The 27,200-nt window shown below is 39.1% G+C and overlaps 8 protein-coding genes, 1 long non-coding RNA gene and 1 other non-coding gene across 11 annotated transcripts in view; 5 read left to right on the top strand and 5 right to left on the bottom strand.

The window, feature by feature from the left end:
- LOC104808873 overlaps positions 1-1,622 on the top strand; it is a 3,071-nt gene extending 1,449 nt beyond the window's left edge. The window contains exons 4-8 of the mRNA XM_010534709.1: positions 1-242; positions 336-578; positions 685-777; positions 872-1,072; positions 1,178-1,622. Coding sequence (XP_010533011.1) covers positions 1-242; positions 336-578; positions 685-777; positions 872-1,072; positions 1,178-1,390 — 992 coding nt within the window. The 3' untranslated portion in view covers positions 1,391-1,622. The remainder of the gene's footprint in view (positions 243-335; positions 579-684; positions 778-871; positions 1,073-1,177) is intronic.
- A 282-nt stretch (positions 1,623-1,904) lies between these two features.
- On the bottom strand, positions 1,905-2,629 carry LOC104808883. The gene is made up of 2 exons (XR_771014.1): positions 2,389-2,629; positions 1,905-2,247 (listed from the first exon to the last, which is right to left on the bottom strand). It is a non-coding gene; the product is annotated as an uncharacterized LOC104808883 (long non-coding RNA).
- Positions 2,630-4,559: 1,930 nt separating this feature from the next.
- Positions 4,560-5,992, top strand: LOC104808889 (F-box/WD repeat-containing protein pof1). The gene has a single exon (XM_010534729.1). The coding sequence runs from the start codon at positions 4,624-4,626 to the stop codon at positions 5,827-5,829; it is 1,206 nt and encodes a 401-aa protein (XP_010533031.1). The 5' UTR covers positions 4,560-4,623; the 3' UTR covers positions 5,830-5,992.
- A 715-nt stretch (positions 5,993-6,707) lies between these two features.
- LOC104824671 lies at positions 6,708-9,723 on the top strand. Its single transcript, XM_010556783.2, has 8 exons — positions 6,708-7,150; positions 7,480-7,625; positions 7,849-7,880; positions 7,951-8,315; positions 8,480-8,767; positions 9,022-9,102; positions 9,296-9,358; positions 9,447-9,723. The coding sequence occupies exons 1-8, from the start codon at positions 7,094-7,096 to the stop codon at positions 9,498-9,500; spliced, it is 1,086 nt and encodes a 361-aa protein (XP_010555085.1). The 5' UTR covers positions 6,708-7,093; the 3' UTR covers positions 9,501-9,723.
- A 1,003-nt stretch (positions 9,724-10,726) lies between these two features.
- LOC104808895 (chaperone protein dnaJ 16-like) lies at positions 10,727-13,867 on the top strand. Its single transcript, XM_010534742.2, has 10 exons — positions 10,727-11,175; positions 11,591-11,714; positions 11,828-11,910; positions 12,020-12,131; positions 12,228-12,332; positions 12,422-12,472; positions 12,593-12,682; positions 12,849-12,957; positions 13,081-13,283; positions 13,408-13,867. Exons 1-10 carry the CDS (start codon positions 11,039-11,041, stop codon positions 13,675-13,677), a joined length of 1,284 nt encoding a protein of 427 aa, XP_010533044.1. The 5' UTR covers positions 10,727-11,038; the 3' UTR covers positions 13,678-13,867.
- LOC109116916 (uncharacterized protein YuxK) lies at positions 13,843-15,676 on the bottom strand. Its single transcript, XM_019203282.1, has 3 exons — positions 15,287-15,676; positions 14,570-14,737; positions 13,843-14,197 (listed from the first exon to the last, which is right to left on the bottom strand). The coding sequence occupies exons 1-3, from the start codon at positions 15,531-15,533 to the stop codon at positions 13,986-13,988; spliced, it is 627 nt and encodes a 208-aa protein (XP_019058827.1). The 5' UTR covers positions 15,534-15,676; the 3' UTR covers positions 13,843-13,985.
- A 561-nt stretch (positions 15,677-16,237) lies between these two features.
- LOC104824673 lies at positions 16,238-19,179 on the bottom strand. 2 transcript variants are annotated; one of them, XM_019203280.1, is made up of 11 exons: positions 19,002-19,179; positions 18,354-18,705; positions 18,102-18,260; positions 17,735-17,824; positions 17,520-17,612; positions 17,326-17,418; positions 17,107-17,250; positions 16,897-17,004; positions 16,708-16,759; positions 16,589-16,613; positions 16,238-16,494 (listed from the first exon to the last, which is right to left on the bottom strand). In XM_019203280.1, the coding sequence occupies exons 2-10, from the start codon at positions 18,681-18,683 to the stop codon at positions 16,591-16,593; spliced, it is 1,092 nt and encodes a 363-aa protein (XP_019058825.1). In that variant the 5' UTR covers positions 18,684-18,705; positions 19,002-19,179; the 3' UTR covers positions 16,238-16,494; positions 16,589-16,590. The 2 variants fall into 2 exon arrangements, with proteins under 2 accessions (XP_019058825.1, XP_019058824.1); XM_019203279.1 differs by having other exon boundaries at positions 16,578-16,613; positions 19,002-19,178.
- Positions 19,180-19,369: 190 nt separating this feature from the next.
- TRNAV-AAC lies at positions 19,370-19,443 on the top strand. The gene has a single exon. It is a non-coding gene; the product is annotated as a tRNA-Val (tRNA).
- A 561-nt stretch (positions 19,444-20,004) lies between these two features.
- On the bottom strand, positions 20,005-22,163 carry LOC104808902. The gene is made up of 5 exons (XM_010534744.1): positions 21,939-22,163; positions 21,617-21,782; positions 21,441-21,521; positions 20,405-20,528; positions 20,005-20,309 (listed from the first exon to the last, which is right to left on the bottom strand). Exons 1-5 carry the CDS (start codon positions 22,093-22,095, stop codon positions 20,271-20,273), a joined length of 567 nt encoding a protein of 188 aa, XP_010533046.1. The 5' UTR covers positions 22,096-22,163; the 3' UTR covers positions 20,005-20,270.
- Positions 22,164-22,787: 624 nt separating this feature from the next.
- On the bottom strand, positions 22,788-25,698 carry LOC104808909 (WAT1-related protein At1g70260). Its single transcript, XM_010534754.2, has 7 exons — positions 25,367-25,698; positions 25,170-25,232; positions 24,393-24,509; positions 24,012-24,267; positions 23,734-23,892; positions 23,367-23,518; positions 22,788-23,248 (listed from the first exon to the last, which is right to left on the bottom strand). The coding sequence occupies exons 1-7, from the start codon at positions 25,564-25,566 to the stop codon at positions 23,071-23,073; spliced, it is 1,125 nt and encodes a 374-aa protein (XP_010533056.1). The 5' UTR covers positions 25,567-25,698; the 3' UTR covers positions 22,788-23,070.
- Between the last annotated feature and the right edge of the window lie 1,502 nt (positions 25,699-27,200).

Below are 27,200 nucleotides of genomic sequence, written 5' to 3' on the forward strand. Positions count from 1 at the left end.
TCCTGCAGAAACACATGGGCGCAAAGTTTGAGAAAAGGCCTCAACCTTGGCGTGCTACGATTAACCCGGAAGATGTTCATTCGGGGGATTTCTTGGCCGTGTCAAAGATTAGAGGCCGATGGGGCGGGTTTGAGACGTTAGAGAAATGGGTGACCGGGGCTTTTGCTGGTCACACTGCTGTTTGTCTAAAGGATGAATCGGGAAACCTTTGGGTTGGGGAATCCGGCCATGAGAACGAAAAGGTACTCGAGCCTTTTGATATTTCACCAGTTCTCCTTCACTTGTGGGGTTTTGGATTTAAGAGATTTTTACCCTTTGATCTGATGTTCTGGCAGGGTGAAGAAATCATTGTTGTGATTCCGTGGGATGAATGGTGGGAGCTGGCATTGAAAGATAACTCCAATCCTCAGATAGCGTTGCTTCCTCTACATCCAGATGTCCGAGCAAAATTCAACAACACCGCTGCTTGGGAATATGCACGGAGCATGTCGGGCAAGCCATATGGCTATCACAACATGATATTCAGCTGGATTGATACTTTGGCCGATAACTACCCACCTCCTCTTGATGCTCACTTGGTAGTATACATATGTATATATATATATATATATATATATATATTTGAAGTCATCATCTTTTAAAAAAGGAAGAATTTTCTTAACCATTGCTATGTTTGAATGACAGCTAATTTCTGTCATGTCAATGTGGACTCGTGTACAACCAACATATGCCGCAAATATGTGGAACGAGGCCCTGAATAAACGACTCGGGACAGAGGTATAGCCATATATTCTTTCCGAAATCGTTGCTTCTAAAACTTGTGTGGGGGATAGAAAGCCCTAAACTTTTGGGGACGGAATCCCTTTTTCAGGGTCTGGATCTGTATGAGATTCTCGCGGAAACTGAGAGGCGGGGAATGACCTTTGACGAGTTACTCACCATCCCAGAAAGGGACGAGTGGGTGTACAGCGACGGGAAATCAACCACTTGCGTCGCATTCATCTTGCAAATGTACAAAGCGGCTGGTGTTTTTGGCCCTCTTGCCGACCATATCCAAGTCACTGAATTCACAGTGAGTTCGCCTAAAACCAAAAAAAAAATCTCGGGTTTTCCTGTCTCCTTGTTTTTTCCCCAACAGATTCACTGAAACCATGATTCTTGGCATTACTATTACCAGATCCGTGATGCGTATGCGCTTAGGATATACGAGGATAACCAGACCCGTCTGCCGAGTTGGTGCAACGACGAAGAGGGTAAGCTTCCGTTCTGTCAGATTCTTGGTGGATACAGGATGGAGCTACCTGGTTACAACTCCGTCGAACCTTATGCCAACATGAACGAGCATTGCCCGTCATTGCCTCCTGATTATGGGAGGCCGAGCAAATGCTGAAAGTTTCGAAATTTGCCATCATCTCCTCCAATGGACTCTCTCGCTCGCTCGTGTGTCGGTAATCTATATATGCTTATGAGTAGCTAGAGTGTCTTCCACGTTTATCTGTTCTGCGGTGGGAGAAACAGGAGCTTTGGTAAAAGCAAAGCTTCTTATGTTTGTACATATAGTGGATATATGCTTTTGAATATATATATATATATAAAAGGCTGATATTTATTATCTTTTGCCATTATGCAGCAGCACAACGTTGTTTTATGAATGCAATAGTTTTATTTGTTTTTAAAGATAAGAGTACATACAGTACATGTCGTCACATATATATATATATATATATATGCACCATTTGTGCTGTTTTTATGCTATTTTTTATATATATATATAAAAAAAGCAGCGTCTTTTTTTTGTAGGATTTTTCCAAAATTTTATAATTATATTCTGTCCTTGACCTTGTATTTTCTTGGTCGTTTTGGGATGAAAGGGTGAAATATTTGTATGTGGGTATGCTCGAGGATTAGCAATTAGGTTTAATGACGCCTTCACACAGCTCGTCAAAGACTGACGATTCAGAGGAAATACAAAAACCAAAAAGCTTGCAAACCATATATTAGAGACCACAACACAATCATCAAGAAGATGAAAGCATTCAGGGGCTAACCCTTATTCCAAAGGTTGATATTCCGACTCGACACGGCACGGATAGAAGCCAAACTGATACACGCACACACACAGGAACACAGCTGGTGGGACCCATTGGAGGGGTTAATAGCGAGGCGGTGGTCCACGCTTGCATCGGCTGTATATTGTGCATGGACTGTTAGGGGTTCCGCTCCCTCCCAACTTACTCGGCTCCTCTTCTGCGTCATACATCATATGCATACCACGTTAGCTATATATATGTGTGTGTGTGTGTGCATGTATGCATGCGGCTATCACTACAGAAAAAAGAAGAAGAAGAAAGAATATATAACGCAAATATGTTTATATGAAATACTCACTGAGTTTGCGGTGATTGAATAATTGATCGCCCAAGGCTTGGCCCATGGGGAGTGAAACCACAATAAGCAGAAGAAGTAGCAAAGAGATCGTGGACTTCGGCATATTTTCTTGCTTGTTTAAATGAGAAATTGAATATGTGCCTGTAACTGAACTCATGTATATGGCTTAAGGTATATATCTGCAAGTATATATATAGCTATATGGATCTTGTCTGCTGTCTACTGTTCTGTCTCATACGAAGACTTCTGTCTCATACGAAGACTTCCACGACAAATATATATATATATGAAAAGACTCGACGAGCAGACGTCACTGTTTGTGCCTTGCAAGTTGCAATTTAAATTCGATATATATATAATATTAAAACTTATAACCATATATTACGTACGTTTGAGTCATTGTTCAAATTGGACGCAAATAACAAAGTGCATTGACGGATCGCTCCCATCCCATATAGCACGCCGTATACTTCGCATGCCCACTATTATAGAATGGCCATTCCTTTATAATCTACATCTGTGTGCATGTATGTATGTATGTATGTGCGTGTATACTTACGAAACATGCGAAATAATCTGTTTCCTCTTTTAGTAAGCCAAATTAACATATTTATGCACAAAAGGATTTAAATCCTGTTAGAAAACTATAAACTAAATCATGTTCATCTATAAAACGCTGATAAGACAGAAATCATATTATTCATATAAGATTAGATATATATGTGTATATATGTATAATATATATTTACCATTAGATATTATGTAACATACGCATCCCGTTATGAGAACGATGTGATATATTGTCATCATTATAGCGTGCACTAAATGCGGTTTACTTTGTGGACCGTCGAATTGCGAGGAAAGTTAAACGGGCATGATGACACATATGCAATGACTCCGAATGACTACGAATACGTCCGAAAGCGGCTTCTCCGGAAATTTCCACGCCGTATTAAATCAGGATTGATACCCATTTTTATTTTATTTTTTTTAAAAAAGGTTATAGCTAATGGTTTTTCATATCGTATGTGGTTGACGACTAGGAGTCAATGATTTCTATGTGAAAATTAATGATTGGTCACTTCCGATTTGCTGTGTTTATGCCTTTCTGGTGATTGGAATCCATGAACTATATTTTTAGTACATTTGCGTTTGATCTCAAATACAAAACGCCTTATAGAGTTATGACTGAAGATCCAACTTAGATAATTCAAACGATAAAGTGGAGACGCAAAATATATGTTCCGTATAAAGAATATATATATAATTTAATGTTAATATGATTTGGTTAACTATACTTGTATAAATATCTTAATGTTGTTAATAATAATTAAACTATTTTTATAAACATCATATGCTATCAGAACTTCATATACGTTTTTTTATCTTCTAGAGGGTATATATTTATATTCTATCCCGAATTCGAACCTCATATTGGAGAGGGACCCATCTTATTTTCACTCCAGTGACTAATATGGGTTTCAACCCAAGATATTTGGCGTGGCGATTGATTGATGTGGTGGATCGTTCGTATATATTTCCACGCAGATGACACGCTGAAATTATATCAGAATGATATCTACTACTACCTACACTACAGACGAATTTAATTTATTAGAGCAAAAACAATACCGATAATATAAAAAATAAAAACTTTATAAAGCATACATGATTTTCTCTTTTGAAAAAAATATTATTTATGTTTGCTTACTATTATATTTAAAAAAAAAAGATGAATGGTAATTTTACCAGCTGGATGGCGCGGTTGGATAAGTAAAAGCAGTAATAATTCACGATTAATTAATATAAAAATATTTCCACCGGGGTGCGTGGGACCATCTGGTTTGATCTCTTGCTTTTTGCCAAACACATTCGGAAAACTATTAGGGGATATTATTAAATATTTTTTTTTAAAAAAAAGCTGAATTAGAGGACAAAGAGAGATTAGTTTAATGCAAGACAAAGCCATATTATGACATGTGGTGGAATTTATCCCATTCGACTCTAATCTATAAACCTTTTGTTGTAATCAACTTAAGCGCCCTTTCTATATTCCCCGACTCTATAACCAATATTTAATTCCGATTAAATCTCTCCCAAAATCTTCCCTAACCCGACGATGTTCGTATAAAGCAAAGCCATTTGCCCATGATTCGTTCCGACAATAAATATTTGAGAAAACCCCCTTTTGCCCTTCTCTCTCTCTCTCTCTAGCTCTTCCCACAAGGACCGACGATGGGTTTGTTTCCATGTTCTTGCCCTTTGCCTTGCAACAAAACCAGGGAATGTCAAAACAACTCAACACATCTTCAATCAGATTTTTCCACGTCGTCATCTCTCTCGTCTCAGCCGAGCCTGCCGTCAGTTCCGTCCCTGTCCTCTCCGTCGCAGAACCGTCACCATGATCATCAGTGCTTGGTCACTCTCAGAGGCCACTCCTCCTACGTGTCGTCCCTCGCCGTCTCCGGAAAATTCATCTACAGCGGATCTTCTGACGGAAAGATACTCGCATGGCCCCGAGAGCCACCGGAAAACATTGCCGGAGACAATACGGTTGCCGTGGGAAACGGAGCGGTTAAGGCGATGGTGGTTTTCAGGTATAAGCTGATAACCGCTCATCAAGATCACAAGATTAGGGTTTGGAAGATCGAAGAGAGAGATCCACCGCAGAAGTACAAATGCGTCGCCACTCTCCCGACAGCGAACGACCGTTTCACGAAGATTTTCAGCGGGAAGAACTACGTGGAAGTACGGAGACACAAGAAGTGCACGTGGGTTCACCACTTGGACACAGTCTCGTCTCTCGCCTTATCCAAGGACGGTTCTTTGCTATACTCAGCTTCTTGGGACAGAACCTTCAAGATCTGGAGAACGTCCGATTTCAGATGCTTGGAGTCAAAGGAAAAAGCTCATGAAGACGCCATTAACGCGGTCGTTGTGTCATGTGACGGATTCGTTTACACAGGCTCGGCCGATAAGAAGATCAAGGTGTGGAAGAAGCAGCCAAGAGAGAAACGACACAATCTGGTGGCTACCTTAGAGAAACATGTCTCGGCCGTTAACGCTTTGGCCATTAGCGAAGACGATACGGTTTTGTACTCGGGGGCTTGTGACAGATCGATTCTTGTGTGGGAGAGAAATAGGATCGACGACGAGCATATGGTCTTAGCCGGAGCTTTAAGAGGACACTCGAAGGCGATACTGTGTTTGGCGGTTGTTTCGGATTTGGTGTTCAGTGGATCGGCCGACAAGGCTATTAGGGTTTGGCGGCGAGGGACGGACAAGGGTTATTCTTGTTTGGCTGCCTTGGATGGACATAGCAAGCCTGTCAAGTGCTTGGCTGTGTCCCTTGGTTCTGATTCTGATGTTTCTTGTATGGTTTACAGTGGGAGTCTTGATCTTAGTGTTAAGGTTTGGAGAATTCGGATTCCGTTGCTTTAGATCATTGTTTTTTTTGTGTTTTTTCAGCAATCTTTAATGATGTTTTTACTTCATCTCTGTCAGTAAACGCGAGGTTACGAATTGTACATATACAAACTGGTGTCTGTCTGTTGTATACGTATATAAGTGTTGTTACAATACTGTCTGATCGTATACTTGTCACAATACGTTTGTATTGGAACCGTAACGATGAAGAGACAATTTGGAAGGAGCAGAAGTTTCCAGTTCATAATATCTCGCCAGCAAAAAATATCACACTCATAGGAAACCAAATCCAACTTAAAGGAAAAGTGTAGAAGTGGTCCCTCGCATATATATATATATATATATACACACACAATTATCTATTTATTGTATTTATAGTATATAAACTATAACAATTTATTTTATTCGGTTAGATAGATTCGTCGTATGAGAAAAGAATAAGACAACAAGAAACCCTTGACTACATTAGATATTGGGTCTATATCCGAACGTAAATAATATAATCGGAATACCACATAAGTCAAATTGACCACAGACAGACGATAAAGTAGAAGTAATTAGGTGTAAAGGCTATTAATTTGTTTGCTAATTCCATTTAATTAATGAACATTGATTAGTATGTAGTTATATATTTTGCACATTTAGAGATGTGAAACCATGCAGGAAAATATCACTTTCTGGATAAACCGACCATACTTGTAAAGTGAACTGTACGTGGCATAATATTAATATATACGCCATCCACATACATATAATATAATATAATATACTTGTATCTTAAATAAGCAAATTCCGCATGAAGAGTAGGGTATTCTCGTAAATATTCAAAACCTAGAGACTTGAAAGGCAGAACGTTTAAAAAGGGCAAAAGCGAGAATTGAAAACCTCCGATAGGGCCAGAGGGTCACCTTTGTCTCGTCGGCCCACCTGCTTTTGTTCTCCTTTCGATCCCCTCTCACATTCCGTCGCTACCGCCTTCGCCCTCGTCGATCGCCGGCGTCAACCTTCGCCGTCCCGATCTATCCGGTTATTTTCCGATTTCTCTCTTCAGAAAAATTTCCTGGTACCTTTCGCAACATCTCCGTGAATTTAGACCTCTTGATTTTACGTTCTCGAGAAAACACCCCCTTCTTTGCGATTCGAAGTGAGGTTCAGCTCCTTACAGTTAGGTTTTCGAGGCGGAAGGATTGATACCTCTTGTCACTATTGATTACCTTGTGTAAGTGAGCGAGAATTTGCCTCCAGTTGATCGCCTAGGGTTTTTTTCCTTAGTTCCTCAATGTCAGAAGCTTCTCGGCGGAGTAGGGTCACCATTACTTTGGGACGTAGCGGCCAGGTAGTTCCCCCCCCCCCCCCCCCCTGCGAGTTTTCTTTGTTCGTCTCATAGTTTGTACCTGAGTATTTTCCTGGAAAGAGGAACGTGTTGACCTCCTGCTTCCGAAATATTTGCGATGCTGCGGCGGTACATTGTTGTAACGGTGCTTTCGTGATGCTCTAGTTTCAGGGATGACTTGAGAAGCCAAGACATGATTCTATACCAACGTTTATGGATTCTTTATGTTTAAATTCGTAGGAATATGTGGAACATTTTGTTCTTCAATCTCTTGTCGTAGGATTAATGAGTTAGTTCTAGAAAATTGCTTATGTTTGATGTTCTTTTCCCAGGTAATAAAGAGGGCAGGACCAGAATTAGGTGACACTGGCAATTCGTATGAGCTGCCTAGAGCCGGGATGAAGAGGCCTGTAAGAGAGAGACTAGGAAGTGGATTCGATAGTTCTTCTTTGCAGGGAAGTGAAGTCAGCAATAAACGGCCCCCCCCCCCCCAATGTTTTGCTGGGTGTTGAATTTTAGCAGCTTCTCATTTTGTGATTTCATTCGTAATCACAAAATCTAGATTGTTTTGTTGTCCATGGGTTTTAGAGAGACGGATATTGAGGGATGAACTAATGGCATTTTAGGTTTGTAGGTCGCTTATTTGATTGCTGTTAGGCTGAGCATGTGCTGACATAAAGTTGTGTATTCGTGGTATGCAGGCAAAGGGGTGAAGCAAGTCTCAGTGCTCATGGTATGGAGGTAGTTTATTTAGGTACCTTGGCCTGTCAACGATTACTGACACGGCACCTTCTCGTATTAAGGTTTGCAGGTTGATAAAGGCGATCTCCGATTCAAACTGATGCAAAAAAATGCCCAGAGAGGAGCTCAGAGAGATGAATGCAGCACTATGGATCTTCGTGCGAAGCTCTCCAGGAGCGAGCAGCAGCCTCCGCGTAGTGTTGATACTCGACATCGTATGGCTGAGCCCAGGAACGTAAGTGGTCAGGGCCAGTTACCTCCGTCAAGAACTGCACACAGTTTCTCTCGGATGGGCTCCACAAGCAATTCCCACTCTCCCTGGACCTTGGACCATATACGACGGAGGTCTCCAGAGAGGTTAATGGGTACACCCAGGGGTCTATCACCACCACCACCACCAAGGAATGCCAATCTCTTTCCTCTTTTAGTAAGCCAAATTAACATATTTATGCACAAAAGGATTTAAATCCTGTTAGAAAACTATAAACTAAATCATGTTCATCTATAAAACGCTGATAAGACAGAAATCATATTATTCATATAAGATTAGATATATATGTGTATATATGTATAATATATATTTACCATTAGATATTATGTAACATACGCAATGCCGGAACCTACACGGGTTTGTCCAGGGTTTCTTCGCCACCTAGGGGCATTGAAGAGTTTCGTGGACGGCCCTTAAGCAGGGCATTTGATGATGTGAGAGCATCACCATATACAGTCAAAAGTGCACCAAATGCTCAACCACCAGTAAATAATACTCCTTTCACACCAAGGATGGCTTTACCTCCTCCGGCTGTCAAGCCTCCACTGCCTGCATTTTCGGGCCGGATTCCTCCACCTGGCACTGCTGTTCAGAAGGACCCCTTCACTGTATGCTTTAGATCCTCTCGTTTTATTTATATGTTTTCGTGTGCCTGCCTGTGCAATGTGTGCATGAGATTTCCTTCTACCCGTTCTTTCTTTGCCCAATTCTTTGGAAACTATAATATGGCCTTTGTGTTCTGCTTCAAATCGATTAGAACTCCTGGACAGAAAATCTCGGTAGATTGGGCAATTGTAGTTTTTGCATACGTTGATATAATATTATTAATCTGTCCCACTTGTCTTGCTTGTTGTCTGCGCAGGCGGAGGAGCATCAAACAGTTGATGACCTTTTAAATTCTCTTGGACTGGGAAAATATGCTGTTCTCTTTAAGGCCGAGGAAGTAAGTAGAGTGTTCTTTCATCGGTCTTTAAAGCGTCATTAGGCTTTCCGCTAGTTTACCCGTCTTCTTCCAGATGATAATAAAACAATACATCTACATTTCCAAATGCAATGAAGAAACAATGATAGATAAAGGGGAATTACCAATGAATCTAACCAATTCATTTGTTTCTTTCATCTTTGTCATGGTTCAGGTGGATATGACGGCGTTAAAGCAGATGAAGGAAAGTGATCTGAAGGATCTTACCATACCGATGGTACTGAATCATGAAAACAGCCCTTAATCCGATTTCTTGGAGCTTTCTGGAACTTGTTTTGTGATTTATTGTTATTTGTTCGATGCAGGGACCAAGGAAGAAAATACTTCAGGCTCTAGCCCCACGTCCCAAACGGCCATGAAGCTCTTCAGGTAAATCATTCCCCCCTTGTTTTGTATCGGTCGGGGCAGCACTTTCTGAGATTTGAGATTTGTTAGTAAGTTGTGACTGGTGGTGTCGTTGCTAATCAGAACTATAATGTTGTGAAGCAGTAACCCTTTTGTCTTATATCGTATGAATTTTGTATTTCACAAGTGGCAATTTTGGCTCTGTTTATGAAATGCGTATTTTTTTTTTGTTTTTTATTTGGAATTTGACCTAATGGGTGTTTTTTGTAACGTATTTATTTCTTAATTTATCCGAATATTTTGAAGCTGGGCCTCGTGCGAATGAATCCATCCAGGGATTTGGTAAAGATTACTTAATTAATACAACATGATTACGGCCCTCTGATTGTAATAATGATCAAAATGCGGCCTCGTTGGAGCGAGGGGATCAAGTGTTGTAAAATAATAATCAAATCTTTTGGACCGTCTTTGGAGATGGTCCCTCTTTTGTCCGTCAGCCACCCACCAAAATTCGTAAATTCAAATCAGATTATCACCTCATTATAATTTAAATATTTATTAACCTTCCCGATTTTATTTCGGATTTTTACTCACACTTTTACAGCAACCGCCAAATATACAGAATATGTTTTATTCCAAATAATTCGAATCATATCTAGACGAAATCCTATTTAATACTACTTCATGTGATATTCAGTTTCCATAAAATAGATATACACGCTGAGAGAGCAAATATTTTGTTTTGTTATATTGTAAGAATAATCAGGAACAAATAATTGAATTATGGTATTGATTTAATTAAAATTCATCGCACCTATGACGGCGTTGGTCAGCTCTGACTGGAAAACCGTTAATTATCTTACCAAAACCTTTTTATTTAATAATTAAACAAGATTAATATGTTATTAAAAATAGTATCATATAATATAATAATTGACAGCTCATATTAATTAAAATCATTGTTTTTCTGTTTTTAAATTTTAATGCTCTCTTTCAAGTTGCTTGCTGAGGCCAAAGTCCACCTCACCGTAGCTTTCAAATGCGCAAGTTTGATATCAACGCTTGCATTTGCCGTCTTGCGCCATGTGCGTAATACGCACCCCCAAAGAAACTAAAACATCAAACAACCTGCGGCGTGGAAAACACCGTCTCACGGGGTGTGCACTACGCACCGCGGTACACGTTATCCCAAGCCATTACGGTTTTAAAATTCTTATTTCTACTAAATTAACTCAGAAGCGAAACGATTTCTTTCATTCCGTTTCCCCTCCAATTTCTCATTCTCCAGTCTCTCTTTCTCTCTCCCGGGGTCTCCGGCTCGGAGAGAGAGGTCTGGTAGGGTCGCTGTCCTCTCGGGCCATATAGGGTTTCGCTGCTGCTCGCTGTGTTTTCTTCCAGAAGGGAACTTTCCGGGAAAGTTTGCAGTTTTGAAGGAAGGATCGAGAAGATTCTCCTCCCGGTTCGCTGGCGTCTGGAAATTTGGAGATTCTTTCAGTGAAGCGGGTTTTCTAGCGTTTCAAGGAAGGGAGACCTAAGGGCCTTTGAAGAGAGAATGCCAGTTAACAGATCCAAGTCTGAGAAGAAAGATGGCGAGGGGCAGCTCCGTCGTGACCCCTACGAGGTTCTCGGCCTCCCCAGGAACTGTACCGATCAGGAAATCAAGAGCGCCTACCGGAAAATGGCTCTCAAGTAAGCTATTGATCTCTGTAGTTCTACGTACCTCTGTTCGTCTCGCTAGCTTGACCCTTTGGTGTGAATTGTTTGTTTGTGTTGATATAGACCTATTAAATCACGGCAAATCGTGTTAGTTTGCAAATCCCTTGGAGGGTTGTTTCATTTCAAATCTGGGCGAAGAAATACAGTGAAGAAATACCTAGGCTTTTCCTGTATTTTGGTTGAATCTTGTCGACCGACTTATGATGGTGTTCATGGAGAGAATTTGCCTGAAGTATATCTATCATGGGAAACACTCTAAACTGAGCCTGGGTTCTGTAATTTCTAGCGGGCAGCAGTCTAGGCCGATTCTCTTTCGAGATGAATGATGAAACTTCCTCCGAAGAATTCCATCCTCTGCTGTGGTGTCTCTGAATTTTTGTTATTTCAGGTACCATCCTGACAAGAATGCGAATGACCCAGTTGCTGCTGACATGTTTAAGGAGGTAACTTTTTCCTACAACATCTTGTCTGATCCAGAAAAACGACGCCAGTATGATACTGCTGGTTTTGAGGTGAGATATGTTTGCTCCGTGTTAGGCTTCTGGTTTTAACTTTGAGTCCCCGACATGGGTTTGTAGTTATGTCTGTTTATTGGTTGCTAATCACTGAATTTTGCTATTTACAGGCTGTTGAAGCAGAAAGCCAAGAGCTGGAGCTCGATCTCTCAAGTCTAGGAGCTGTGAACACTGTTTTTGCAGCTCTGTTTAGGTTGGTTTGCATTCAGTAACTTTTGATTGTTCCTGTAACTTTTATGAGAGCTGGCTGTCATTTTATTGTACACGAGATGGAACTTATAATCTAAATTACTATGAAATAGCAAACTTGGTGTGCCAATAAAAACCACCGTATCTGCAACTGTCTTGGAAGAGGCGCTTAATGGCAGAGTCTCGATTGATCCTCTTGTAATTGGGCAAGCTGTATCTAGGAAGGTGAGGTATTGAAGCCGATGCCCGGCTACTATTTTATTTGATCGTGTAGTTTTACTTGCCTCTAATTCATTCTCTTATAAACAATGCCTCTTACAGGTTGAAAAGCAATGCACCCACTTTTATTCTGTCACGATAACAGAAGAGGAAGCAAGGTCTGGTTTAGTCTGCCGGGTGGAATCATCTAACAAAAGCAAGTTCAAGGTTTGGTTGGTAGAAGATAGAACCTTTCCTTATCAAAGTAAATCGATGTACTGATGAAATAGATTTTATGTGTGTCCCTTTGTATGCAGTTACTGTATTTTGACCAAGAAGACAACGGAGGATTGAGTTTGGCCCTGCAGGTATTGTTGTTATTACTCGGAGAGACATATACGCTTCTACCTTTTACTTTTCTGATGTTAGTGGAATGAAAGCATGTGTATCGTTACCTGTCGTTAACATTGAGTTTTTCATCGATACAGGAAGACAGCAGAAAGACAGGCAAGTTAACATCTGCCGGAATGTACTTTCTTGGTTTTCCTGTCTATTGGTTGGATCAAACTGTCAATTCGGTAAGTTCAGTATATTGTAGATATATATGTATATGTGTGTGTGTGTGAGTTTTTGTCAAGTTCACTATATTGTAAATATATATATTGAGAATTATCCTCAATAATTTCTTTCTTGTTGCCCTTTTCTTCTTTTTTCCCCAACATGACTTGATTTTTCTGGATTTAGATGGCTCAATCAAAGGATCCGGAATCTGCCTTTTTCAAGAAACTTGATGGATTTCAGCCTTGTGAAGTTACCCAACTCAAGGCTGGTACTCATGTCTTTGCTGTTTATGGTCAGTTTTCCCAGCTTCGGTTCCAGCTGCAGATTCGTTTTCGTTTTCCGTTTTTTTTTACTTCTGGATCATGTACTTGAGATGATTCAATGTTGTGGGGTATTGCATGATGTTCTTTAACAGGTGATAATTTTTTCAAAAGTGTAAACTACACGATCGAAGTTCTATGCACTGCCCATTTTACACAACAAAAGGAAGATCTGAGGTCCATAGAAGATGAGATTCTCACAAAAAGGGCAGAACTGGCCAAGTTTGAGACTGAGTACAGGGAAGTACTTGCCCAGTTCACAGAGATGACAAGTAGATATGCTCAAGAGATGCAATCTGTAAGTCTCTTTTTATTTGAAAATTCAATTCAGCTATGCTTAAGAGAAGAAGAGAGGGATCCCCATTTGAGCAAAATGCAAGTTTTTAACTGGGTTTGATGAATATGGTTATCTTTTTCTACAGATCGATGAGCTCTTGAAGCAAAGAAATGAAATACATGCAGCTTACACTACTGTGGAAAGGAGGTTGAGCAAGACCAAGAGCAGAAGGAACTCTTTCAAGAAGGAGAATCCACCATCAGCTAGAGAAGAGGAGGGAGAAGATGAGGAAGAAGAAGAAGAGAGAAGCAGAGACAAGAACAAGGAAACAGGTACATGTGAAGAATCCGACATAGTTAAGAAGAAAAGATGGTATAATTTACACTTGAAAGTGAACAAGAAAAAGCATTGCTAAGATTTATTTCCCCTACGCGTTTTTTTAATTCTTTTCCACTCTATCACAACTTGCCCTCTTCCCTTCTAAAAAATTCTTGAATTTCCCCTTCTCTTCTTCCCTTTGAGGTCGGTCCATTTGTAAATATGCCTCTGCCTCTTATTTTCTTCATATTATTATTGAAAATGAAAAAAAGAAAGATAATTACTTATTCATCCATGATTTCTGCTCCAAATCATTGATTCCCCTTTCGTCTCCAACGAACTTGACAATGTGGTTGGTTATATAATCTCTTGACAAAAAAAAAAGTCTCAAGCTTTTGTTAATGATCACATTCGAAGCTTGAGCTCGTCTCTGTCAATAAACCGGTCAAGGAGATGTTTATCTTTCAGGACCAAGCAATCCTCAGCTTTTCCGAACCATTTGTAACGACGTCTCGCCACATAGTCATAAACTGCGTCCCTCAGAGGCCTCGGAACCACCACGAGGCTGCTCACAGCGGAATATGGCAGTGGCAAGTATGATACTACTCGCAATGCAGCTGCAGTTCAGTTAACATGAAAATGTCTGAAAAGGGTCAATGTCTTTCAATGATTCTTGCTACTATACTGTATAGAAAACTTGCATTAGAAACGGCACAAGGCATTAGATTGTTTCCTTTCACAAAACCCTATTGAACTACCACGAAAATCTGATACCGCTCGGCGAATAAGTCTATTAAAAGATCACTGAGAATGCTTTGATTCATCCTGGAATCAAAACAAGTTTCTAAATTTCCTGTCATTTTGCTTTCTTTTTCTCCACTTGTGAGACCCAGTTACATTAGGCCTTTGATGCATCTACGGTCGAGCAATCAAGGGTATTTCAGAAAAAACCCGACCTTTAACAGCTGTGTCGAGAGAGTTTAACATACCGGTGGATGCCTGATGGTATAACCCGAGACCTTCAACGAAAAGAAATCTCTTTGCGACATCCTCCCGGGTGAGACCACTGAAACTCAGATAGGGCTCCGCAGCTATTGACTGAAGGCAACAGAACTTGATCTTTCTGTATTTATCTGCTTTAATCACCCACTTCACACCTACACATGCACAAGCATTGAACATTTCCTTCAGAGATATTGCTCTAAACAATGAATTGAAACCACTAAGAAGAAACAATAGGCTGCAGGCTTTGATCCTTAGAGAACTCTTAACTCTTAATGCTATTACATGTGATTGAAAGAAACCTGCACTTCTGTTCCAAGACAAGTCATATTCTCTAGAATAATAACTCAAATCCATGTCGACCACTATGATTAAGAAAAAAGAATCCGAAAACCTGATATTTTTTTCTTCTCAGAAATCTCTGGAAAAATGGCTCCAACCCATGTTAATCAATGCCATAGAGAAAACAAAGAATCCCTAAAACCTGCAATTTTTCTCTTCTCAAATTCTCAGGATCAATGACTTCAATCCCTGTTTGCTGTTTCAGAACCTCTTTGGGAATATACAATCAGAAACATCACCGCGCAGTGAGCAGAAACCATCTCTAGAGACTAAACATCTCAGACAAAATTGCGACAAAGATTTCATGCGGCTAATAGCAAGTGCATTGAGAAACAGAGAAGCAATGTATATAGTATGTACACCTCCATGACAGAGAGGGCAGACTCCGTCGTAGATGACGACACGAGGCTGAAGGACGTTGGGCAACGTCTCCGCCATAGTCGGCGACCCAGTCGTGGCCGAGAAACCCACATCACCATCAACAGGAATCTCCGACACATCAGCCGTCGTGCCGGAAAAAAACACCGCCGATGACGGGAACGATCGGAAAAGGAGAGGATCGCCCAGAGTAAACCTGGGTTTCAACTGTCGAAGCGCCCTCGTCAACATTCTGGAAATCGATTTGGCATATTGTTTTCTTCAAAAAAAAATTCCTGGTGGCTTTTCCGCAGGAAAATTTTTTCTCGAGAAACAAACAGGGAGGAGGAATAAAAAAAAAAAGAGTACGCTTGAGCCCCAAGTCGGCGAAATGTTCAAAGCCGAAGCGCGAGCGAGATCCGCTTACAAACGAGCCCACCATATTAAGCAAATAATTAATTACTGATTAAATATAATTATCGTCTAATTACTATAATATAACCATATTACGAAAATGGGCCTCATAGAAACTTCCAGCTCGAAACAGAACAAATAGGCCCATCAAGTTACGCCATTTTAGTCCAAGCCTACTTGATTGAAAAGTGAAAACCCACGTGCGTGAAATATTTGATGTTAGGAAAAAGATGGGTTGGTATTTAGTATTTACTCGTAATTCATTTGAAGCGTCAGTGGATTAAATTAATTTACACTCGGAATAGATTATTTGCATTTTAGAAGAAAAAAAAATCATATATTTTTATATTATATTCAATTCACCTCAGATCCGGATTCGATCCTATCTTCATTTTTATTGATAAAGATAATTCTTTTAAAAAAACTCAATTTTAAAAATTATAGCAATTCGATTTTTATATCAACTTCTATTCAATTATAATTTGAATTATTCGATTAAGATCGATTCTGTTATTTAACCAAATAAGTAAAATACTGTAGTGTAGTGTTTCGAAAATAACAACCTTTTTATTTTGGTTTAATGAAAATAACAACCTTTATTCTATGAAAGAATGAGAAAACGCAAAGATTATATAATGCGATCGAACAACCGGAATAAAAAGAGAGACTAGCAATGACCAGTCAGTCAGGTTCTGTCTGTTCGGAGTGCAAATCCAGCCTTCATCCTCATTCATTGTCCGAGAATTCTCTCCATGTTTCTCTTGGCCTTTCTCAAATTTCTTGGATGTGTCTGGTTTCACTGCAAAAGAACAGATGAAAGGTTAGTTCAAGATTAGTTCTCTAAACCCAAAAACGAGAGTAATTCTTTCGGTATATACATACACGTACACAACCTTCAATCCTCTTGAACTTGACCTTCTGCAGATAAAGTGGACAAGATTCTGTTAACATGAGCATTATGCATCCTCAAAATCAAATGCAGAGAGAAGGGAAACGGTTTCAGATGACTAACCACCGAGACGGGCAGCTAAGTTTGCCTGAGCATCTGCATCCGAGTTGTATTCCTTCATGGAAATTTCACAATGTCAGAAACCCGGAATTCGACCGAAGACAGTGGAAGGATCTTGCTCTCAAGAACAATTGATCTTTGAGGAATTATGTACATTATTGCATGTGTATAGAGAAAGATATGTGTTCATACCCTTAAGACATGACTGATCTCAAAGGAGATACATTTGTTGCTAAGTTCCTTTGCTTCCTTGAACAGCTCAGACAGTGTCTGGTGTTTTACCTTCCATAGACCTTGCATCTGTTTTCCAACATATAAAGCTATAAGATAATGAGATAGAACAATGCGAGTTCAAACAAAAAAAAAAATTAACTGTGGTAACTGATAATTTATTTACCCAACCTGCATGCAAACCAGCTTGGAGTCACCTTTGACACGAATGTTCTTGTAACCTTTTTCAACAGCATACTTCAATCCTAAGATCATTCCATGATACTCTGCTGCATTGTTTGTCGCTATTCCCAATCCTTGACGCAGCTTGCAAATCTGTTTGAGAGAACGGTTTTTAGATACGGCTTCTTAAATTTTCACTTATAATCCAAGATCTGATGATTCATATACCAAGCTTCCATCCTCTGTCCTCAGCACAGCTGCTGCTCCAGACAGACCAGGATTTCCTTTTGACGCACCATCGAACTCGATAAGGCATGTTGGCTGTTATCGGTAAAGGAAAATAGACACAGGACGCTAAATCAGAAGATCATTGCATTCACTCAAATCCACAATGAGCAATGTTTTATGGAAAATTTATTCACCTCAGAAGCTGCAACCTGAGTCTCAGTAGCTGGTTCTATCTTCATTGGCATTTCCAAAGGATCAACTGGCACGGAAGCTGAAGGAAGTTTATCCTGCGAAAAATCAATAATCTGATTAAGAAAAATCTAAATATTTTGCTTCATAACCATCAAGTGTTCCGTTATTTCGTTGAACAGCAATGTCCAGGTCGAAAATTCCCTTAATTACAACTTACCTTTTCCTTGTTTTCGGTTAAATCTTGAGACTTCGTCGCAGCGGCAGATGTACTCTCCTCAGATATTTTGACATTAGAAGAAGTCGGTTCCTGAGAGGAGAAATATGTAAGAGAAGGTAACAAGAGCCCACCTGACTGAAATACCACATCTAGAAGATAAAAGACAAAAACCCTCTACGTAAAAGACTTTATGAAAAAAATGGAGTCCAAAACCGATACAATTCCCTGATACCCTCGAACTATGGATTTTTCAAGATACTAAACAAACCAAATATAAGCAAGATGAGGAGAGAAAATCGAAAACATAATGTGCATATCGTTCTTACATCAATTACAAACAATAGGAAGAGAACAGAAACCATCTTACCTGGAAAAGACACGGTGTAAGTTCGCCAAACATATCATCCTGCAGATCTGAAACTCTGATTGTGTAAAGTGGGTTCTTCAGTCCGAAACAAGAAAGACGTCCCTCCGCATCCTTAGGCATAGAGTACCCTTTATAGACACTGACAGGATGATCATAAACCTAACCAAGAAAACAACATCAATTCAATCGTATACCCAATCTCGGTAGTACATAGAACAGGAACTCTGATCTAAGAGATGTCTGCATATTCACCGATGATCCAACTTGAGCTTGACAATCACTCAGATTCTTGTAAATTCCAACGATGTCACCCTTCCGAACAACGTAAAAGGCGTCCTTCTCTTTATCCGCCGCAACAGGAACAGTGTCGGTCTTTCCTGATTGACCAGCCTTCCTTCTAGTGGAATAACAATGAACCCTAGACTGGTGAGGCCGAAACCCTAAACATGACATGCTAACACGAGCAGGATTGAAATCGCTTCTCCATGGCCGACAGCAACATTGGTTCCACGACGTCACCTGGCTCGACCTCTTACGTATTGCCACAGAAATGTATGAACGTACATGGGACAGGCAGCTCATTACACTATCTATATATAGGTATCTGAAAGCAAAGGACATATATATTAAAACAAGAGCGTGTATAGATTATGAAATGAGACATTCCCAGTTCAAAGATCTGACGACTGATTTCATATTCCATACAATGAAGTCAATCGGAACATAATTAAACCCCAAATGTCAAAAATTCATTCCACTTTGCGGATAAATCTACGCGATTTCCCGCGAATCCGTGACAGAACAAGAAATTCGGAGGATATATTCAAGATTAAACAGAAATTCCATAAGGTCAAATTCGAAAACACAGTAACGATCTAAAGGGTCAAAATTTCATCTCACCTTGCTTATCTCTCTCTCTCTCTCTCTCTCTCTCTCTCTCTGCTCAATGGGAGCTGAGGAAATGGACGTGAGGTGAGCACTTTCTCTGCGGCAGGAGAAGGAGAAGAGGAGGAAGATGAACTCAGCTGAGGGTTTAAGGCAGGTTTTTTGTCGGCCTCGGGTGGGTTGTCTCTAGAATTCGGGTCGGATATTAATGGGCACTTGCTGGGTTTTCCCCCAATTTCAGTGAATCACCCGACCCAATGATTTTGGAATTTACACCCCCGCACTTATTTTTTCATGTTACTATGAACTCGTAATTCTCCGATTCAATTTTTTTCACACTTGGTTGGAAAACAAAAATAAATGCAATAGAAAATAGCAACAATGGTGTCGTGGTGTAGTTGGTTATCACGTCAGTCTAACACACTGAAGGTCTCCGGTTCGAGTCCGGGCGACGCCAATTGGATCCCTTTTTACTTTTTAGTTTATAAAATAACGCCTTCAACCGGCCTCATGTTGGCCCATTTAAGTATATAGAGAATGGTCCGTTGCATTTAATAGCATCTGTGTAACTTTGGTAAATTTCATTTCATTGCCATAAAAAAAAAAAGGAAAAAAGAAAATATTCTAACGGGCCACTTAAAAATGATTTAACAAACCTACTAAACTAATTAGGCCTTCTGAATGGGTCAGATAACGTGATCTATCAATCAGAAAGCATGGCCCAAAGGCTTCCTCACGAGACCCCATAATGACCATAGTAAGTAACATATCCTATTGTCCGCGTGAAACAATAAAGACTATTGTCCGCGTGATACATGGGAAAATAATATTACTTCGGATTAACATATACTTATATAATATATGTGTATATTTATATATATATATATATATATATAAGATCTACTTATTTGCATATTATTTAAAGGCGGTACACGAAATACCTAAATCATAAAACTTTTTTAATTTGGAAAATTTTATGGATCAGGGCAATGTCAGTCTCTCAACCCTTGTACCTAACTAGCTTAAGAGAGATGGGGACTTTTCCACATTAAAAGGGAGAAAAAAAATGTCAACATGGGTCGGTTTATCTGTGGGTATCTCTCTTTAATAAGATCAAGCATTAGAGATATAAATTATAATCCGACCAGGCACACAAAGGCCAAGGCTCTCTGTAAAACCAGTCTTAACAGAACCATATCCCTTGCAACTCAAACTCTAATAATCTGATGCGGATTCTGGATTAGTAGGCTACATACCCTTTTTGGCCAGCTCCATCACCTGTGCTCAACCAAGGCGTTGCATCCTTTGTCTCTCCAGCTCAAGCTGTGTTGGAAAACGGCGCATTAGCAACAAAATCCATGGATCGATTTACAGATATATACATATACATATATGTACTCGGTGTGATTGGCACCTACCACTTTCCTGACTCGATTATTGGCAGCAGCAGTTCCTCCTTGGACGCAGTCGGGAAGATATGGGCTACGAACTCGCACTTCTTTCATCACCACAATGTCTGATTTGTCCCACTGCACAGGGAGCCTGAGAAACCAGAAGCTCATGTCATTCCTTTGAAAAGATTTTCAGTTCCATTCCCTTTCTACTTTTACTAATCGACATAAAAACAATATCTGTCATATCAGGACCCCAAATCCTATCGCAAGGAAAGCTTAACATTCTTGACAGCAAAACTCGCAAACATATGTAGACGAAACCTTGCCTAATTTGACCTAAACGAACCTGTAATGAACGATAAAGCAAAGTTTTTTTTTTTCCTGGATACTTTCTTATGAAAACCTTACTCAAACACCATCTCATAAAGTTCTTTCAGCGAAACCAATCCCATAAAAGAGTACCTTAGCAGAAAAATCCTCTTGCCAGGATTCCGGTTTCACTCGTCTTAAAGCCACTCAGCAGCAACAATGTACTCATAAAAACAACCATTTCGAGTAACGATAAAGACTACTTGGCCACAGAGCATATCAAATTATCAATTGCCTCCAAACCATACATGATACAGTGAGAAAGTTGGGCATATCAATATTACGCTAAATCACTTCGAGAAATCTCGAGTTTATCCTGATAAATAATGCAAAAGAAAGTCGAAGCAAGGTCCTTTAAAAGCTGGATACACAATGCCCGTTTGCTAAGAAAAAAACTAGAAACTGAACTAAAAAAACGTATGGTTAAGATCTCATACCCATCCCATTTCTACTAGCAAAAGGACAACAATCACACATTCTGACAAAAGCTATTGAAGAGTCACAGGAACTAAAAAATCTGTACCCATTCCAAACCCTGATCAAGCGAGGGCAAGCCAGGTTTAAACCATAACAAAATTCGGCTATTGGCTCATGTCCAACAATATAATCATGAAACAAGCAACATTCATCTGGCGATACACAGTAATTGTTAGAGTCAATTCAATTTTTTTCAGGGCAATAAGATTCTTACGTCTTAGACAATGCATCAAAGATGCTCTGCGCCTCTGTGGTGACTCCCACACCCATCCTCTCGGCATCTAATTCCGCTTGCCTGCAAGAGAAGTTTCCCAATGAGCTGGAAGATACGAGAAAAATGCATGATTCAAAAAGAAAATGGAATGGAAACATTATCAGAATAAAGATCACCTGACGGCGTTTGCCTCTTTGGATTGAAGTCCGGCGAGATCAACAGAACATTGGCTGGTAACAAGCGGATCCTCGGATCGACCCAGATAAGTGAATTCGGTAATGAAATTAGCATTCACCATCCGAGTGCTCTTCGAATGCCCAGGTTTAGGTTTCAAACCCTCTTGTAAACCAAAAAGACCGTCAAGGATATCGCAATTAAGGCAAGGGAAAAACCCTAAATCTCCCGCTAAAACGAACCCTATAGTTCACTCGAAAACGACGATGAGAAAAGTAGCAGAAACAAAAAAAACAACGAACGGCGAAGAAATTCGAAGGATATCAAAAACGACGAAGTTGGGATTGGGGTCATACGCCATGACGATCCCCTGGAACTCATCACCGGTGACCACCTTGACGGAGTAAACGTTCCCGACGGAGAACTTCTCGCCTTCTCCGCCGGCGATGTTGTTAGTCACCGGTGCTCCTGCTGGATCCATAGCGACCCCTCCTAGCTTGTCGCCGGTTTCCGAGTCGCGGTCTCAAAACGCCGAGGGTACGGCGAAATTTTCAAGGTACATAATAATATTACTATCACTATTAGGCTGTTTGCGGTCAAACATGGACTTCGGCCCTGTCTATTTAAATGGGCCTATAAGCAATTATATTAATGGGCCTATTATATTTGGGTTGAATAATTTGTTCAGTCCAAATTGCCCCAATATGTGGACTATCCAACGCTTTAACGGAAACTAAACTCCGTTCGGTGAATTTACAAAATTACCCCTACTTCTTTTTGCGTGTGTATACGATACATATATGACGTCCATATAAAACGGAAAGAATTTCATGCAAAGTTGTGTGTATGATATATATATATATATATATATATATCTCAAATCATTAGTGCCCAATAAATTTTTTCGCCCCTGTAAAAAAAAAGGTCTTTTGATCGTTCGTATTTTTTTCTGCAATACGAAAATGCATCGTTAAGTGTTCACGATTTTTTTTCGATAACCGAGTATCTAAACCAAAATCCAAACTAATTTTAGAGTTAAAAATTAATCATACGATTTGAAATATATGTTGTATCTTCAAACTCGAGACGGAACAAACGTTTTGCATCCTCGTTCCATCGGTCAAACTTGAGGTCACAAATAATATTGGTATTTACGGTAAAACTAAACCATGGTAATCACACGAGGCCTTCGACATTTAACGAAGGATTTATTCACATTATATGCTTACAACTTATGATGAGAAATCTCCATAGCATAAAACATCATATGGAAAAACTCTCTAGACATATACAGCCAAAGACATATTTATGGGATTGCCTTTCGGACCAAAAAGCCTACATCGGCAAAACACCATTTAGACTTATAAACATACACAATTTATAAATAAAAAATATTTTTATTACACACAAAAAAAAAATACTCTTTTTTTTTTTCTGGTGCGTGATTCCATTGCGTTCAGACTTGACTGTCTTCTTCACCGTGACGAAGGAGTGGGACCTTGTGTTCTTCGTTGTAATGAATTGCTTTGGTACATTTAGTCTCTTTCCTTGGCTTTTGTTTCTCTTCGGCTTCTTTCATTTGCCCCCACGTCACTGTGAAATACCCGACTCCTCCTATTGCGGCTCCCAACACGCTGCAATCGCCATATATTTACCGACACTTGGATTAAAATTCATTGAAATTTCATTTCTATAACGTTATAATATGTGTAATTATCCCTTACAATATAATGAATATTTAATTCGACTGACCTCCCATAGTGGAGGCTGTTGACGAAGAAGCTGGTCCCAAAAAGAGAGGCCCAGAAGATACCAAAGGGCTTGAATAACGGCACGTAAAACGGTCCCTTCATTTGGGCGCACTTCACTTGCACACTTGTACGTACCACACTCCCGAATATTCCCTACGTAATTTATATGTTTCCCATGCAAATGTACGTGCATGAACACCCTTTAATAACTCTCCACTTTATTTTTCTTTCCAATCAAGAATATATATATATATATATATACACACACATCAATTTTATATTGATATTTGAGTATGTTAAAAATGATTATTAATTCTTTTTATCATCGTAAGATTAAATGAGAAAGTAAACAGGGGAATTAATTATACCGTGACGATTATGAGGAGAAGATCAAAGTTAGGTTTGATAGACCATGCAGACGGATCTCTCTCCATGAACAACGAGAAGGCGAGGCACTGCAATGTCCCGACTATGCTGTAAAACGACGCCACCTTCATCACTTGCGGATATTTTTGGACTGTCCCCATCTGTCCAAATGATATAATAATAATAATAATATATACTATCAATAATATAAATATATTGATACCCAAAATATGATATAATATTTAACAGTTGAGAAAGCTTAACCGTGTAAGTTCAATACCTGAATGACGTTGAAAATCGCGACGGAAAAAACGGCAGCTGCGAGGAAAACGCCGCCGAGAACCCAGTTGTCGGGGATCTTGTAATAGACGAAAAGTCTTGGGATTGACCTCAGCAGGCCGGTCGGGGAAGGAGACGAAGAAGGTCTTATGTAAGGACCTTTGTAGAATTCCTCCACGATTGCTCCACTCACCGATATCAATGTCCCAACCACTTTGGCTCTCGTGCTCGTGTTTTGCCACTCTAAGCTGCTCCTCCTATACATACATAAATATGTACAAACAAAAGGTTTGAACTCGAATTCCGAATTAATTGGTATACATATATATATATATATATACATATACATATATATGGGATGGCATCGGAGTGAAGGACTGACCCGAGAAGGAGAGAGAGGAGGAAGGAGAAAGAAGGAAGGAGCAATCCCATTGCACACACTACAATGGGTGAGCTGAAGCTTAGCCCCACAAATGCCAAATTTTGGAACATAAATACCCTGAAATTTTTATTTAATTTAGTTAATATCAATCAGTGAGTCCGAACGAATAATTAACAAAATTGAATCTGTGACGCTCACGTATCTCTGCATGGGCACAGCGTACATGTACATCATGTATGTGTTAAGATCGAGAACATAATTATCTCGGCGTAACGCCATGCAGTTTGTTCTCAAATCCAATTAAATAAATAAATAAAAGGTTTACGTGTCGCGTGCAAGAGCCGCCACGAGGCAAATTGACGTCATCATGTGTGGAAAATATGGCTAGCAGTTTATATTATAATATAAAGTTTGCGTATGGATATACATAATATTGTACCAAACTGTAAGCATTTTTTTTTCTTTCCGTCTTTCTACACCTAAAAGATGTGACAACAGTTCTCGAAGTTTCCAAGCCAACAAGCATTTTCATATTTCTTTCTAGAAACGGTCCAATCTTTATATATATGCAGCTTCATCTGAGTTTTGATTCAATTGATTTCTGGGCTCAGTATTGTCATATTAGATTTAAAGCTCGATATATGTTGCATGCAATGACTTGTGTTATCTCATCATGGATACATATTTACATATATATATATATATGTATGAGTATATATATATATATATATATATATATATGAGTGTGTGAGGAAACAAAACAGGAGAGAGACGCACCCGGTAAAACCCAGAAAGAAAATGCGCACGAGAAGAGGCCGAGAGAAGATGGATAGTTCGGTTCTGGAAAAAAGAAAGATAAATAAACAAATAAAAATAAAACGGAAAATCAGAGACTTAATTTAATGAGATTAACCAGAATAATGAAATCGAATATTTAACTAAGGACATGTTATATGGAGAAGTGGTGGACCGACCTCTCTTGTTTGTGAAAAAAGAAAGAGAAGGGAAGAAGAAGAAAGGATCCGAGGGCGTTTGTGTAAACAACGAACACAAAAGGGCTCATCCCTCCCGTCAACGCCGTTTTCGCCATGATCGTTAAGGCGATCGTGCATCCCTCCATCAGCACCATTACCATAAACGGCACGATCTCCTCCCTCCTAACCTTAACTTCCATCTCTCCTCCCACCACAGTAAAAACGGCACGATCTTCTTATAGATATATAACTAGAAAACGGCACGCTTTCCTTCCCCGAGAGGGAGCTAAGATATGGTTAAAAATTGATAATGGAGAAGATGAGAGGTTTGGGTTACATTTCTTAGATCTTATATAAAGGAGCGAATTAATAATGCAATTGATTATTTTCCATTTTCTGTATTATTCTTTTTCGAAGTGTATAACCTTTCATGAAGAGGTGAAGCTACTTTAGAGCTGTGACGAAGCAACACGAGTGACTCAATGTCTGCACTAAGGGAGGTGCTTACGTCATATTTTTTTAAATTTACATGTTTATCATTCATTATAATCCAATGTTTTGAAATTCTAATTTAATAAATTTTATCATAAGATACGTCGGGTGTTTTGGTTCCGTTTCGAGCATATGACTTGTAACGTACGTGGTCTTTCCTAATTTGTTACTACACTAACTCGCACACGTCAGCTAATCATTATTAATTAATCAAAGACCAACTCACGGAGTTTAATTACGACATACATATATATATAAACCCACCGAACATCGATATGCATGGATTGTGGTTATTATATTTAATGATTTTGAGAAATTCAAAGTCTATATCTCTATGCCGTACATATTCTATTCATGCCGATATTGGTATTTATATCAACCAAAACACATCACTTAGCATAGTTATTGGATAGTATAAGAGTACCAGATGTTATTTTATGTTTATTCGTAGATCGTATCAATTTCATTTATGCATATATACGTAACAAAGAAAATACACAGCAGTGTTTAAGAAATTCTCGTGCAATAATTTTATCGAAAATAAAATATAATTGGATAAAAATAAATAAGTACATTTGCTTTATTTGTCTGCACGTAGCAATGCGGTTTAAATAAACGGGACATTTGCTGACGTAATGGACGCCTAAAATCCTTTGATTGCGTTAATTGTAATTTGTAAACTAATAATAAAGTTTTTGGTGGGTTTATCTCTTTTGTGGCGGAAGTTGATAAAGGGGCCACGTAGAAGGATGTTCAAATGTGTGGGGTCAAAATGGAATAATGATAAAATATATGACTCGAGAACTTAAAAAAGGCGCCATTTCTTGTCAACCCTCCGGTAGAATCCAAGTATTTGATACTGTGATGGCTACTTTTTTTTTTTTTTTTTTGGGGTTAGTGGATTCAGAATCATCCGAAAGAAATGGTAGGTTATAGGTCTACGTTTATTTCATCCCCTAATATTTCTGACGATAGGCCGGTGAACGTGTGATGATGGCTAATCAGACTATACCCATAATAAAAGATATATATATATATATATATATATATATATATATATATTTCTCTTCTTGAATTATATAAAAAAACTACTTTTATTTTAACATGTACTCGAGATATATAGCCAATGTATACAACTATCTAAAAAGTATTAGCTTGGCTGCAGAGATATGTAACACTAATGATTTATCAAATACAATGTAGTCAAGAAAGTTAAAAAAAAAAAAGAACAAAACATTTATATTACGTAGTGTTCCAAAAAAAAAGAAGAGAAAAATATGGTGAAAAATGAAATATGGTGTAGACAAATGCAATGAAGAGAATATATCGAGGTTATAAATTT

Source organism: Tarenaya hassleriana, unplaced genomic scaffold (assembly GCF_000463585.1).
Source record: "Tarenaya hassleriana unplaced genomic scaffold, ASM46358v1 Cleome1, whole genome shotgun sequence".
In the NCBI taxonomy this organism is placed as follows: domain Eukaryota; kingdom Viridiplantae; phylum Streptophyta; class Magnoliopsida; order Brassicales; family Cleomaceae; genus Tarenaya; species Tarenaya hassleriana.